At 37.6% G+C, this 16,444-nt stretch overlaps 1 protein-coding gene across 1 annotated transcript in view; it reads right to left on the reverse strand.

Moving 5' to 3' along the window:
* UNC79 (unc-79 homolog, NALCN channel complex subunit) overlaps nt 1-16,444 on the reverse strand; it is a 538,284-nt gene that overhangs the window by 140,462 nt on the left and 381,378 nt on the right. Inside the window, exons 43-47 of the mRNA XM_053710079.1 lie at nt 14,224-14,336; nt 14,051-14,136; nt 13,557-13,730; nt 6,765-6,833; nt 712-822 (exon numbers count right to left, since the gene is read on the reverse strand). Of these exons, the coding sequence (XP_053566054.1) occupies nt 712-822; nt 6,765-6,833; nt 13,557-13,730; nt 14,051-14,136; nt 14,224-14,336 (553 nt within the window). The remainder of the gene's footprint in view (nt 1-711; nt 823-6,764; nt 6,834-13,556; nt 13,731-14,050; nt 14,137-14,223; nt 14,337-16,444) is intronic.

Genomic DNA, 16,444 nt, shown 5'->3' on the forward strand with positions numbered 1-16,444 from the left:
ATAAGAAATATTTTTCTAAAATATTAGTATGCAAAAGGTATAATAATCTATTTAGCAAAGTGTAAGATCCTAGTAAAGGAATATTAAATACAAATGTATTGCATAATCAACAAATACATAACAAAAGGACAATGCAATAACAATCTGAATTTCAAGAGTAGTAGATTTTTTTCAACGTTGCTTCCATTTTTCATGGCCACTGTATCATGTGACAGGCAGCCATCAAGCAATCACAAAACACACATACATATATACTGTGAATTCAGCAGTAGCTGGTGCCACAAAAGTGCATATTAAAGGGACAGGAACCCAAACGATTTATTTCATGATTCAGATAGAGAATACAATTTTAAAAAAGTTTCCAATTTACGTCTATTATCAAATTTGCTTCGTTCTCATGTTATTCTTTGTAGAAGAGATATCTAGATAGGTAGCATTCACAAGTCTGCCATCTAGTGCTCTTCCTAATGTATAACATTGTTGAAAACTGCTCCAGAAACGTGCACACTCCTGAACTTATCATCCTGCTTTTTAACAAAGGATAACATAAAAACAAAGACAATTCGATAATAGAAGTACATTGGAAAATTGTATGTTATATCTGAATCATAAAAGAAAAACTTTGTCTCTTTAACATGATACTTTTAAAACAATGAATTGTGATTAACCACTTTAATAGAAACTAAATTCAACTGCATGTTCTCAGTTCACCTTGGTGAAAGCTCTGTAGCACAAGCCGCACAGTTCTACGAGGTACGCCAGGGTAAATATGCCGTTCTGAATGACAAAACTCAGCAACTTGGAGAACGGTTCCAGCAGACTCTGCAATGAAAAATGGTTCGTAAATAATCAATAACCTCATTTTAAAGAAAAAAGACAACTTTAGCCTCTAAAAAAACACCATTTATTTCTGCCTAAAAACATTTATTTTTCCCAGTTGTATCTTCCTTTCAGAACATGACATTTGTTTAACAGTTTATAATATGACAATCTCCCCCTAAGGGCGGCATGTGTATAATATAAAGTAAGGACTCCTCTCTGGGATCCAATAATCCTAGTTTCCACCATTATGGGCCCAATAATCTAAAGGTCTCTGGGTTTACAAGAAATCTCACCAGCAGTATGAAGCCCCTGTAGGAATTCTCTAAAGGCAGTTTTTACCATCAGAACAGTGGGTCTTACAAAAAAGTTCTTCCCTGTATTTAAGTATGTGAAGGTGATGTGTATATTACAATACGGCTCATGAAAAAAAAAACATAATTAAAAAAAAATTGTATGAAACAAATAAATTAAATATTTATTTAAAAAAAAGATAGTATTTTTAAATTGCATAATCGTAACAAAGTTGTTCTGCAAAAACTGTATTTTATGGAAAAAAAGTAGCATTTGAAATAAACTGTTTTTGTCTGTAAAATTTTGTCTTATCGTATTGTTTCTCCATTGTACTGTTATCCTTGTACCCATGGGCAGCGCTGCGGAATCTGTTGGTGTTTTATAAATAAAGAATAATAATAATAATATTTAGTTCTCCTTTTTTAAAGAGTAAGCATAGCAGTGTTTGCAACAATGTTTATAGCAATGTTATACATAGTTTTAAACACTGCTGCCATAGCGTTCTAAAGACATATAGACACTTCTGAGCTCCTATGAGCCTACCTAGCTTTATTCTTCAACAAAGGATACCAAGAGAACAAATCAAATGTGATAATAGAAGTAAATTGAAAAGATGTTTAAAATGGCATGCTCTATCGGAAGCATAAACATTTAATTTTGACTTTACTGTCCCTTTAATGCATACAGTAGAAATAGTTATAGAACCTCACTGCACATGTTTAAAATGCTATGAAATTTGTACTTAAAAGTAAGAAATTCAAATCATCTTGCTTTCCAAATTGTAAAATGAATTTACCCGCTTATGCTAGAGGGATGAACAGAGCATTACATGGGTGCCAGGTTTCAGTGTATTCTCTAAACATTTTCCCCTGCAGTTCTCACTGTTTTATATTGCAAACTGAAAGATGGTAAGATTGTGTCAAAATATGCAAAACACTTACTACCCTAATAGAAAACATGCATATAAAACCAAAGGTGATTGTAAGATACTATGTGCTGAATACAGGGTTATCTAATGTGTGTTGGCTGCAGTGCTTAATTTTTAAAGTAAGCCATCTGCTCCCTGCTAAATCCGCTCTCACCAGTGAAATTTCTCTTTCCAGCAAATTTCACTACTTTTTATGGGAGGCATCACGGCAGCCTATTTTGTAGGCAATTCCCCCGAGGGCAGCCCCTGCTAAGGCCACCAAGGTTTTTTACCTCCCATTTGCCACATTTTAGGTAGTCAGATCTTAAGGGACAGTACATTTGCATAGGTATCCCAACAAATTATCTATTCTTTTATCCTCAGGCCACAAACTCACAAAATAAATTAATTTTACAGAAATAACTAAACATTACAAGAAGCCACCAAACAGAATGCATAGTAGATAGGAATGTGACCCCCTCAGAGGGAATTTTCCTTTTAAATGAGAAGCCTCATTACCCTACAAGTAAAGCAGAGATGGAGATAGGGGCTCTATAATAGCTTCATTCATTCCCTATAGAAAATTCCTTTGGTGGCCAGTAGAGCAGGGAGCAGTCTTTCTCATAATAGTGATCTGAATTCTCTGGAGACAAGTAACCCACCATATAAAAGTGTGGATTATCTTTCAAATCAGGGGTCCCTTGTCCTTCTAAGTGAAACTGTTACAACCCAAATTACATCCGGTAGGCCAGGGCTTGTGCTAGGATGTGCGTGGTATGGTCTGTTCTTGTTGAGGGATAAGCACGATTAATGCCTGTTATGATGCTGCGTTCATAGGCAAAACTATCTTCTTTTTTGCCTGAATGTTTGGAGGAGAAGGTCCCAGTGTCATTGTTCACCTAACATACAGTGTCCCGGAAGCCTAACCTTGGAACTACCGCACTTGGAATGGTTGGAACATACAAGACACCAGTTGGAGAAAGAACCAGACCCTATACTCTTGGGGGTCCCTGTTGTGGCTATAACCAAGTCCTGTGCTGGGCTAACCTGTACGGGAGCCGCTGTCCTCCGGTGTGGGAGTTTGAAACAAGGTATAAGAAGCATCTAGAATAAGTGTTTTGGACAAGGTAAAAGCTACTGGTTGTCTTATATGGGTCTGCTGGAAGTATAAATGAATAAGATAGAAGGGAGATGTTAAAAACTTTGGGTTGATATGACACTGTCAGAAAGTTTTGATAACTGTACATTATTTCTACATTAATGGTTTTAGTTGGAAGAATTCAGAAACAGTTTAACAGCTAAATAAAGGAGACATTATCTATTAGTTTAAAAGAGACTTGGACTTCATATGGATCACCTACCTTAGCTCAAGCTAGTAAAGAGCACAAGATACCTAGTTCACGTTATTTGAAAGAGATTGAGGATTTGTGCGATAAATAACCTGTCTACCTCTGGTTGATACTTGATTGGGAAATATTTTATTTTAATACTGGAGTCAAGAATAAAGGGAACTTTTGCTTTTGTTTTAGTAGATGAATGTTGTATGGGACTGAAGACATATGCAACTGTTATATATTTAGAGATTAAGTATCATCATTTATTATGGTGGATGAGAACATCTATAAGAAAGTTGAACAGTTTTTATGAGAGCAACACTGTTCGGCCTGCATATCTATAAGAGTATTGGCTTGTCTTAAATTTTGTTTTTGCACTTAAGAGAAGATAATCTTTTAAATTACCTATATATGTATTATAACTAAGTGTATATGTGATCTTCTTCTATATCTTACACTAAAAAGATAACACTTCTCACAAGAGGAGTAGTGGGGAAGGGGGGGGGGGGGGAGGTAGGAAGGAGGGGGGGGAAACTGTTACAAACCATTCAGCCAAAATCCATGCATTTTTTTTTACAATTAAACACAATGCATTGTGCCCAGTCCTACTCAATGGTGCAGACAGAGAACCTCAAGCAAAGAGGAGATGTCTGTGAGCACTTGCTAATTGCATGTGAATATGTTCTATATGACACCATAACAAACTCATGCAAGGACACTCAGAATAGAGAACCGATATAAACAAACATAAATGAGTGTTCCTTACTTGCCTACATGGGTACTACATCATACTCCCTGTCCCCTACTCTATAAACATTGACATTAATAAAACCATCATGTGAATGGGAAGTTACATGGATGTTGATATCTCCAGAGATAAAAAGAAATATTGATGACATTTAAGATCACTGTGACCTTTGTGGTACACTGAATGATAAATATGTTACTTTGCAAACTGTGTAAGCTTTCCTTTAGGGAATTGAAAACATTTACTGCAATATCTTGCTTGATAGACTTAAAGGGACATTGTACACTAGATTTTTCTTTGCATAAATGTTTTGTAGATGATCCATTTTTATAGCCCATCTGGAAGTGTTTTTGTAACAATGTATAGGTTTACTTATTTTTTAATAACATTGTGCTGATTTTCAGACTCCTAACCAAGCGCCACAGTGCCAGATGTATACACACGTGTACAGACTTCTGCAAGGCTCCTGTTTATTGTATCTGTCTTTTCATATGCAGGGAAGGAGGGGAGTGTCTGCTTTTTTGGTTTACCAAGCCCCTTTCACTAGATGTCCCAGCCAAATCTCAGCAACAGTGCAAAACTGGGAGCTTATACTGGATTTTTAGATCAGTGTCTGTGCATATTTTTCTTTATAGTAGTATCTATTACATGCAGTTATATGAAAATTGGTGTATACTGTCTCTTTAATGAATCACCTAAAATATCACAACGTAGCAATCTTACTATACATGCTGTGACCAAATAATAAAACACATTGTGCAAATACAATATATGTGGCTGTATATGTTTTGTTTTAGACTGTTATGATTGAACAAAGTCAACAAGGGACTGCAAAAGAACCACTTCTTTATATCTTCATTGTTTGCTCCTTTTAAAGGGACACTGAAACCAAATTTTTTCTTTCGTGATTCAGATAGAGCATGGAATGTTAAGCAACTTTCTAATTTACTCCTATTATCAAATGTTCTTTATTCTCTTGGTATCTTTATTTGAAATGCAAGAATGTAAGTTTAGATGCCGGCCCATTTTTGGTGAACAACCTAGGTTGTCCTTGCTGATTGATGGATAAATTCATCCACCAATCAAAAACTGCTGTCCAGAGTTCTGAACCAAGAAAAAAAAGCTTAGATGCCTTCTTTTTCATATAAAGATAGAAAAAGAACGAAAAAATTGCTAATAGGAGTAAATTAGAAAGTTGCTTAAAATTGCATGCTCTATCTGAATCACAAAATAAATTTTTTGGGTACAGTGTCCTTTTAATAACATTTCCTCATATATCTAACCCAATTTGTATATGTTTTTTTCCCCTTTTTTCTTCTTTTGTACCTTTTTGCTTTCCAATCGTCCCCCCCCCCCCGCAGCACAGTCTGCTTTCTTTTCTATTTACCTGTTTTTCTACTACTTTACAACATTGCAATTCACTTCTATTAGCAAATCTATTTGGTTATCTTGATATCCTTTGTTGTAGGGCACAGCAAAGTAGGCTCAGGAGCTACAAACACTGCTGCCATATACCGCTAAGGATACATATTCTATTCAATTAAGGATACCAAGAAAATGAATTAAATTTCATAGCAAAAGTAAGTTGGAGAGATATTTTAAATTGACTTATCTATCCAAACAAAGATTTTGGGGTCCATTTATTAATCAGCGGATACTGCATCGACGCCCCAACGTTTCTGGTCCGTCTGCATACGATCAGGATGATCGGGCTTGTGCAATGTTAAATGCAGACAGCGTATGCTGTCAGCATTAAGTGAGGTCGAGCGGACATGGGGGCCTATCTATCAAGTTTCGAATGGAGCTTGATGCCCCGTGTTTCTGGCGAGTCTTCAGACTCACCAGAAACAGCAGTTATGAAGCAGCGGTCACAAAGACCGCTGCTCCATAACCTGTCCGCCTGCTCTGAGCAGGCGGACAGACATCGCCGGAAATCAACCCGATCGAGTACGATCGGGTTGATTGACACCTCCCTGCTGGCGGCCTATTGTCCTCGAGTCTGCAGGGGGCGGCGTTGCTCTTGTGAGCTGCTGGTGCAATGCTGAATACGGAGAGCGTATTGCTCTACGCATTCAGCGAGGTCTGGCGGACCTGATCTGCACTGTAGGATCAGGTCCGCCAGACTTTGTTAAATAGAGGCCATGATTCGCTACAGGGAATCATGTCTGCTCAACCTTTGGTAAATCTACCCTTTGTATTTTCATGTCCCATTAAATCTCACATCTTTTCCTTTATTTTGATCTGCATTTCTGTAATTTTATGTCTGTTCTTCCGATTTTGTCCTCTCATTATTTTAACTCCTTATTACCATCAGTTCTCTTTTACAATATTATTTGCCATAATATAAAACATAAAACATCATTAAGCTGTTGAAATCTACCTTTTTAGCCTTAATCCTAATCCTTATAATCGTAGATAAGACAAAAAACAAATCTGAAAGCACTGCAAAATATGTTAGATTTATTTGTTATTAGAGCTGATTAATATACTCCTCAACTGTTCTAAGCCATATTTATCTGGACATAAATGTGAAAAAAAAAATCAAAAGCTAAAATATTTTGTTGTGAGGAAACACAAAACGATCAGCAGGTTTTGGCTTTAACGGAGGCTCCACCAATACTCCTTTCATATGAAAATCATAATGTAAACCCTATAAACATACCCTTGTGGCATTTGAAGTTGGTATCTTCAGCAGACAGATCATTATTCTTAGACTGGAGTCCAATGAGCACTATTTAGAAAAAAATATTAAGTAGACAACAAAGGGACACACATGTATGTTACAGACCAGTGTAAAATCTCAAATTTTTTTTTTTAATTTCTAAATGCTAATAACAGAATCCCTGCTCTTTTTAAAAAATATTATCCTTTTCATACTATATTATAGATGATATACATAGTATATTATAGATGATATACATACTATATTATAGTAGATATATAATTAGTATATAAGTAGATAACTATCTGACAAGGGGATGGGTGCAATAAAGCTTTTTTCTTCAAAATAGTTTCTAGTATGATATCTATTAGGCTTGCGAGTTCCTTTAGGAAATTCATAAACATTTAAAATAACATCTAATTCTAAGAAATCATGAAAGTGATGAACATTTTGATCAGATTTGTACTTGATGCCCTGTGTGATTGATGCCCAAAATGAGGCCTTAAATGTTTACCTAAACTTAAATTGGATACCAGGACCCAAAAAAGTTTCACCTAATAAATAAAACCAAAATCCATTTTTCCCATTATAAATATTTACAGACTGAGGAGCAGATTACAAGTGGTGCGTTATATAGTTCTATTGCTCACGTGCAAGCACCACCAGAAGTAAACTTTTAACCTGGGTGCGAGTTGAAAGTAAAATGTTTGCGCGAGAGTGAAAGCCGACGTGCGCTAACTTCAGTACTTCAGATTTTCTCCCCATAGACTTCAATGGAGAGCACAAGCTGGAAAAAACTAAGACTTATGGCTCGTGCACTATGAATATTTTACCTTCCAATGTTCTTCACATAGAAGAAAATATTCTATTTATTTTTAAATAGATATTTCTATATATTTATAACGTATTTTTTGTAAATATATATACAACTATGTATATATATATACATATATATATATATATATATATATACATATATATTTTTATATATATATATATAAATATATGAATATACAGTATATAGGTATAGGTACATATAGATATATATATGAAAACATTGAAATCTAACATATTTACACTACATACACAGTAAAAAAATTATTAAATATTAAAATTATTAAATATTAAAATGTAATAAAATTATTTTTCTTATTTTCAGGTATTTGAGTGGAAAGGGCTCCAAAGTATATATACATATGTGTATATGTGTTTATATGTGTACATATGTATGTATATAAATGTATACACATATAAACATAAATACACATGTATACACCTATACATATATTTATATACATACACACAAACATATATATATATATTTATATATATACACACATTATAGCCCTTTTAATTCAAATATCTTGTCATATACCATATACTTTTTAACCCTTATACATTTTTTTTAATATTTATGGGAATAATTCTTATTAGATATTGTGTATATACACTTTATTTTAATGTATTTATGGTTTTGTTATGTTGTTGTTAGCCCTAACACTTTACGAGAGGGCTTCAGTCTCGCTAACCCAACGAGTGCAAATTTAGTTTGCGCTCATGCATTTACTTTAAACGTAATACGCACACAAGTTTACACAGGCACAATATTTCAATCTTGCACGTGCGAACGTTAGCACGCCACTTATAATCTAGCTCTGATAAGAAAAATTATGTGATGTTTTAAGAACAATTCTCTTGTTATTCAAAGATAAAGTACAGTGTATTCCAGTCAAGCATGCACTTCTTTATCTAATTTTACTTAACTAACTAACATCTCTAAGACGCCCAGGGCTGTAAGAGCGTGGGTTTTACTGACAACCTCATGTTGGCGAGACCCACGGTTGTAAATCCCTGGAAGGGAATTACGATTGGTGATGTAAGAGGTTAAAGGGATATGAGACACAAATTTACTTCTATTATGAAATTTTGTTAATTCTCATAGTATTTGTTGTTCTGGAGCATACTTAGGTAGGCAGTGTGCATGAAGCATTTTGCAAGAATGTTTCTAACAATGTAATTCACTTTTGAGTTCTTGAGGGCAGCAGTGTTTGCACAATTTATAATTTATATTGTTAAAAGCATAGTTGCAAATCTGTAGACATATAGGCCTCTAGTTATCAAGCTCCGTCATTTGCTTGCATTCGCCGGCCCAATACACCCGCCTAAGCTTGCCTCACATCGTCGCCGCGGACCTGAATATGCTCGCCAAAGTTATTAAAAAAGCTGTCCAAAAGCCGCGCACCAAGTACGGGGCGATGAGCAGCGGACTGTGATAGTTATCACGCATCGATCTTGCTGCTCTTCGGCTTTTCTACAGCTTTATTAATATCCCTGTCACTAAGCACCCACACTATACTATACTGTTCTACCCCCTATACCGGCACCCCCGGAGCCCCCCGCAACTAAATAAAGTTATTACCCCCTAAACCTCCGCTCCTAGACCCCGCCGCAACTATAATAAATGTATTAACCCCTAGACCGCCGCTCCCCGACCCCGCCGCCACCTACATTATACCTATTAACCCCTATCCTGCCCCCCCTATACCGCCGCCACCCATAATAAATTTATTAACCCCTATCCTGTGGATCCCGGACCTCGCCGCAACTAAATAAATTGTTTAACCCCTAAACCGCCGCTCCCGGACCCCGCCGCCACCTATATTAAACTTATTAACCCCTAATCTGCCCCCCCTACACCGTCGCCACCTGTAATAAATTTATTAACCCCTATCCTGCCCCCCTATACTGCCGCAACCTATAATAAAATTATTAACCCCTAAACCTAAGTCTAACCCTAACACCCCCCCTAACTTAAATATTAATTAAATAAATCTAAATAAAATTATTATTTATTATTAACTAAATTAATCCTATTTAAAACTAAATACTTACCTTTAAAATAAACCCTAATATAGCTACAATCTAACTAATAATTATATTGTAGCTATTTTAGGATTTATTTTTATTTTACAGGCAAATTTCAATTTATTTTAACTAGGTACAATAGCTATTAAATAGTTATTAAGTATTTAATAGCTACCTAGTTAAAATAAAGACAAATTTACCTGTAAAATAAAAACTAACCTAAGTTACAATTACACCTAACGCTACACTATAATTAAATAAATTATTCCTATTTAAAACTAAATACTTACCTGTAAAATAAACCCTAATATAGCTACAATGTAATTAATAATTACATTGTAGCTATTTTAGGATTTATATTAATTTTACAGGTAACTTTGTATTTATTGTAACTAGGTGGAATAGTTATTAAATAGTTATTAACTATTTAATAACTACCTAGATAAAAGAAATACAAAATTACCTGTAAAATAAATCCTAACCTAAGTTACAATTAAACCTAACACTACACTATCATTAAATAAATAAAATTAATTAACTACAAATACCTACAATTAAATACAATTAAATAAACTAACTAAAGTACAAAAAATAAAAAAAACTAAGTTACAAAAAATGAAAAAAACTAAGTTACAAAAAATAAAAAAATATTACAAGATTTTTAAGCTAATTACACCTAATCTAAGCCCCCTAATAAAATAACAAAGCCCCCCAAAATAAAAAAATGCCCTACCCTATTCTAAATTACAAAAGTTAACAGCTCTATTACCAGCCCTTAAAAGGGCCTTTTGCGGGTCATGCCCCAAAGTAAACAGCTCTTTTGCCTTTAAAAAAAAATACAACCCCCCAACATTTAAACCCACCACCCACATACCCCTACTCTAACCCACCCAAACCCACCTTAAATAAAACCTAACACTAACCCCCTGAAGATCTCCCTACCTTGAGTCGTCTTCAGCCAGCCGGCCACCGATGGAACAGAAGAGGACATCCGGAGCGGCCAAAGTCATCATCCAAGGGGCACTGAAGAGGTCTTCCATCCGATAGAAGTCTTCATCCATGCGGCATCTTCAATCTTCATCCATCTGGAGCGGAGCCTTCTTCAAACGAGCCGACGTGGAGCCATCCTCTTCCAACGACGCCTACCCGACGAATGGATATTCCTTTAAGTGACGTCATCCAAGATTGCGTCCCTCGAATTCCGATTGGCTGATAGGATTCTATCAGCCAATCGGAATTAAGGTAGGAAAAATCTGATTGGCTGATGCAATCAGCCAATCAAATTGAAGTTCAATCCGATTGGCTGATCCAATCAGCCAATCAGATTGAGCTCGCATTCTATTGGCTGTTCCGATCAGCCAATAAAATGCAAGCTCAATCTGATTGGCTGATTGCATCAGCCAATCAGATTTTTCCTACCTTAATTCCGATTGGCTGATAGAATCCTATCATACAATCGGAATTCAAGGGACGCCATCTTGGATGATGTCACTTAAAGAAATATCCATTCGTCGGGTAGGCATCGTTGGAAGAGGATGGCTCCGCATCGGCTCGTTTGAAGAAGGCTCCGCTCCGGATGGATGAAGATTGAAGACGCCGCATGGATGAAGACTTCTATTGGATGTAAGACCTCTTCAGCGCCCCTTGGATGATGACTTCGGACGCTCCGGATGTCCTCTTCTGTTCCATCGGTGGCTGGCTGACGACGATTCAAGGTAGGGAGATCTTCAGGGGGTTAGTGTTAGGTTTTTAAGGGGGGTTTGGGTGGGTTAGAGTAGGGGTATGTGGGTGGTGGGTTTTAATGTTGGGGGGGTTGTATTTTTTTTTAAAGGCAAAAGAGCTGATTATTTTGGGGCATGACCCGCAAAAGGCCCTTTTAAGGGCTGGTAATAGAGCTGTTAACTTTTGTAATTTAGACTAGGGTAGTGCATTTTTTTATTTTGGAGGGCTTTATTATTTTATTAGGGGGCTTAGATTAGGTGTAATTAGCTTAAAAATCTTGTAATATTTTTTTATTTTTTGTAACTTAGTTTTTTTAATTTTCTGTAACTTCGTTTTTTTTATTTTTTGTACTTTAGTTAGTTTATTTAATTGTATTTAATTGTAGGTATTTGTAGTTAATTAATTTAATTTATTTAATGATAGTGTAGTGTTAGGTGTAATTGTAACTTAGGTTAGTTTTTATTTTACAGGTTAATTTTTCTTTATTTTAACTAGGTAGCTATTAAATAGTTAATAACTATTTATTAGCTTTTGTACCTAGTTAAAATAAATTGAAATTTGCCTGTAAATAAAAATAAATCCTAAAATAGCTACAATATAATTATTAGTTAGATTGTAGCTATATTAGGGTTTATTTTAAAGGTAAGTATTTAGTTTTAAATAGGATTAATTTAGTTAAAAAGAATAATATTTATTTAGATGTATTTAATTAATATTTAAGTTAGGGGGGTGTTAGGGATAGACTTAGGTTTAGGGGTTAATAATTTTATTATAGTGGTGGCGGTGTGGGGGGGGCAGGATAAGGGTTAATAAATATATTATAGGTGGCGGCGGTGTAGGGGGGGCAGGATAGGGGTTATTAAATTTATTATAGGTGGCGGCGGTGTAGGGGGGGGCAGGATAGGGGTTAATAAATGTATTATAGCTGGCAGCGGTGTAGGGGGGGCAGGATAGGGGCTAATAAATTTATTATAGGTGGCGGCAGTGTAGGGGAGGCAGGATAGGGGTTAATAGGTATTATGTAGGTGGCGGCGGGGTCCGGGAGCGGCGGTTTAGGGGTTAATATAATTATTATAGTTGCGGTGGGGTCCGGGAGCGGCGGATTAGGGGTTAATAAGTTTATTAGAGTGGCGGTGGGCTCCGGGAGCGGCGGTTTAGGGGTTACCATGTTTAATATAGGTGGCGGCGGTGTAGGGGGGCAGATTAGGGGTGTTTAGACTCGGGGTACATGTTAGGGTGTTAGGTGCAGACGTTTCCCATAGGAATCAATGGGATGTCAGGCAGCAGCGAACATGAGCTTTCGCTATGATCAGACTCCCATTGATTCCTATGGGATCCGCCACCTCCAGGGCGGCGGATTGAAAACCAGGTACGCTGGGCCGGAAAAGTGCCGAGCGTACCTGCTAGTTTTTTGATAACTCCCAAAAGTAGTCAGATTGTGCCGAACTTGCTTTCGGAACATCTGGAGTGACGTAAGAATCGATCTGTGTCGGACTGAGTCCGGCGGATCGTTGCTTACGTCACTATATTCTACTTTTGCCGGGCTGTAGTGCTTGATAAGTACAGTGAATCAGCCTCGCCACAAATACGCTGCGGAATTCCAGCGTATTTGAGGTTGACGGCTTGATAACTAGAGGCCATAGTGTATGCTCTTCAACAAAGTAAATCAAGAGAACAAAGTAAATGTGATAATAGCAGATGATTGGAAAGGTTTTTTGTTTTTTTAACGTATACTCTATCTCAATCGTGAAAGAAACATTTTGGATTTCATGCCCCTTTAAAGAGTAATCTTATTATATTACAAAAGCCACATATTGTATCTATTAACAGTAATATAATAATCCACAGTCAATATCAATAAAACTAAATAGTATTTTAAAAAAGTTCCTATTTGCTTCTATTGTCAAATTTGCTTTGTTTCCATGTTATTCTTTGTTGAAGAGCTAGCAACACATAACAGCAAATAGTGCTGCCATCTAGTGTTCATGCTAATGTATAACATTGCTGCAAAACTGCTGCAACTCCAAAGCTTTCCTTTCCTGCTTTTCAATAAAGAATATCAAGAAAACAAAGAAAATTTGATCATAGAAATACATTGGAAAGTTCTTTAAAAATGTATGTTCTACCTGAATCATGAAAAAACATTTTTGGGGGTTATGTCCCTTTAATTCCTGTCGGTACGGTAATAAGACCTAAGGGGGCTACCTTTAGCGGGAGGACTGAAGGCAGTTTTGTGAAGAATGTCTGGAACTGGTTACAGATTGTCGTCCATAGATTACTGGGGGAGTCCATGGGTAACGCTTCCATAAAGGTAGCAATGTTCTCCAAGCAGCGTAACATTGTGCCACCTGCTGGCAAATTCTTTTTATTATTTAATCCCTAGAAAACAAAAACAGTTAACAATAAACCATAGAATATAATAATTATTTTTTCCACACAGGTCTCAGATAAGCTGAAAACTGCTATTAATATTAAGAGAAACATGATTGCCTCGTCAATAAGGGTGTTTGTGACTGCACCTTTGGAACATTATAGACTTTTCTGTATTACTTGCTATAGACAAGTTATATGCCATGCAGATATACACAATCATGCTATTTATTTTAATTTTAAATACTTGTGCACTAAACATAAAAATCTCAATTTTATTCATAATGAATTATATAAAAGTCAGCTATTAACCACCTTTTGATACACACCTCAAGCAACTGGCTCAGTGCAGCAAAGGAGCTCAGTTCATTGAAATCCATAAGAGAATTTGCTAATGTTCGTAGGAAGCTGCCATCTGTATAACAGGTAATGGATAATAAGCCAGGTTGTAAATCAGCAGACAATAATTACACCATAAAAGCACTTGTCTTTGGCACATTACCTTTGATATTGCTTTGGAAAAGCTGGGAAAATATGCCATTGGGAGCCAACTGATGGAATACACAGCGCAGAAATTGCTTAGCAACCCCAGCAGAATTACCAGGAATCATCATACTGGAAAAAAAGAAAAAAAAAGTCTTATTCGTCTAAAGAAATCACTCACTTATCAACCTGGCAACTTTCTTAATAATATTTATAAAACTTTGCAATCTTTAGTGACTATAGCAAAATAGGTCCAAATATGGATTACAAACTGTGCATGTCATCTGCTAGGTTACTTTTATTATGACAGGGAAATGTATATGCTTTGTTTGAGCATTACATACAGTAGAATTTCAAATGCGCAGTAGATTTGACAAAAAATGTTCTCCATTTCTTTTGTGACAGTCATCAGCTAATCATAGATTCATATATATATATATATATATATATATATATATATGAGGAGTGAGTGAGGTGTCATCCCTGTCTGAGCATTGAGTGTGGTATGATCCATGTCTGAGCAGTGAGTGTAGTGTGATCTATAGCTGAGCAGTGAGTGAGGCGTCATCCCTGTCTGAGCAGTGAGTGCAGTATGATCCATGTCTGAGCAGTGAGTGTGGTGTGATCCCTGTCTGAGCAGTGAGTGCGGTGTCATCCCTGTCTGAGCAGTGAGTGTGGTGTGATCCCTGTCTGAGAAGTGAGTGTAGTGTGATCCATAGCTGAGCAGTGAGTGAGGTGTCATCCCTGTCTGAGCAATGTGTGAGGTGTCATCCCTGTCTGAGCAGTGAGTGAGATGTGATCCATGTCTGAGCAGTGAGTGGGGTGTGATCCATATCTGAGCAGTGAGTGTGATCCCTGTTTGAGCAGTGAGTGTAGTGTGATCCATATGTGAGCAGTAAGTGAGGTGTCATCCCTGTTTGAGCAGCGAGTGTGGTGTGATCCTGTATGAGCAGTGAGTGAGGTGTCATCCCTGTCTGATCAATGAGTGTGGTGTGATCCCTGTCTGAGCAGCGAGTGTGGTGTGATCCCTGTATGAGCAGTGAGTGAGGTGTCATCCCTGTCTGATCAATGAGTGTGGTGTGATCCCTGTCTGAGCAGTGAGTGTGGTGTGTTCACTGTCTGAGCAGTGAGTAAGGTGTGATCCCTGTCTGACCAGTGAGTAAAGTGTCATCCCTGTCTGAGCAGTGAGGGAGGTGTCATCCCTGTCTGAGCAGTTAGTGTGGTGTGTTCACTGTCTGAACAGTGAGTGCGGTGTAATCCCTGTCTGACCAGTGAGTGAAGTGTCATCCCTGTCTGAGCAGTGAGTGAGGTGTTTTGCCTGTCTGAGCAGTGAGTGAGGTGTCATCCCTGTCTGAGCAGTGATTGAGGTGTGTTCCCTGTTTGAGCAGTGAGTGAAGTGTCTTTCCTGCCTGGTCAGTTAGTGAGGTATGATCCATGTCTGAGCAGTGAGTAAGTTGTCATCCTTGTCTGAGCAGTGAGTGAGGTGTGTTCCCTATCTGAGCAGTGAGTGAGGTGTTTTGCCTGTCTGAGCAGTGAGTGAGGTGACATCCCTGTCTGAGCAGTGAGTGAGGTGTGTTCCATGTCTGAGGTGTGATCCATGTCTGAGCAGTGAGTGAGGTGTGATCCCTGTCTGAGCAGTGAGTGAGGTGTGTTCCATGTCTGAGCAGTGAGTGTGGTGTGATCCCTGTCTGAGCAGTGAGTGTGGTGTGATCCATGTCTGAGCAGTGAGTGTGGTGTGTTCCCTGTCTGAGCAGTGAGTGAGGTGTGTTCCCTGTCTGAGCAGTGAGTGCGGTATGATCCATGTCTGAGCAGTGAGTGTGGTGTGATCCCTGTCTGAGCAGTGAGTGCGGTGTCATCCCTGTCTGAGCAGTGAGTGTGGTGTGATCCCTGTCTGAGAAGTGAGTGTAGTGTGATCCATAGCTGAGCAGTGAGTGAGGTGTCATCCCTGTCTGAGCAATGTGTGAGGTGTCATCCCTGTCTGAGCAGTGAGTGAGATGTGATCCATGTCTGAGCAGTGAGTGGGGTGTGATCCATATCTGAGCAGTGAGTGTGATCCCTGTTTGAGCAGTGAGTGTAGTGTGATCCATATGTGAGCAGTAAGTGAGGTGTCATCCCTGTTTGAGCAGCGAGTGTGGTGTGATCCTGTATGAGCAGTGAGTGAGGGTGTCATCCCTGTCTGATCAATGAGTGTGGTGTGATCCCTGTCTGAGCAGCGAGTGTGGTGTGATCCCTGTATGAGC

The sequence above is a fragment of the Bombina bombina genome, chromosome 1, assembly GCF_027579735.1.
Source record: "Bombina bombina isolate aBomBom1 chromosome 1, aBomBom1.pri, whole genome shotgun sequence".
Classification (NCBI taxonomy): Eukaryota; Metazoa; Chordata; class Amphibia; order Anura; family Bombinatoridae; genus Bombina; species Bombina bombina.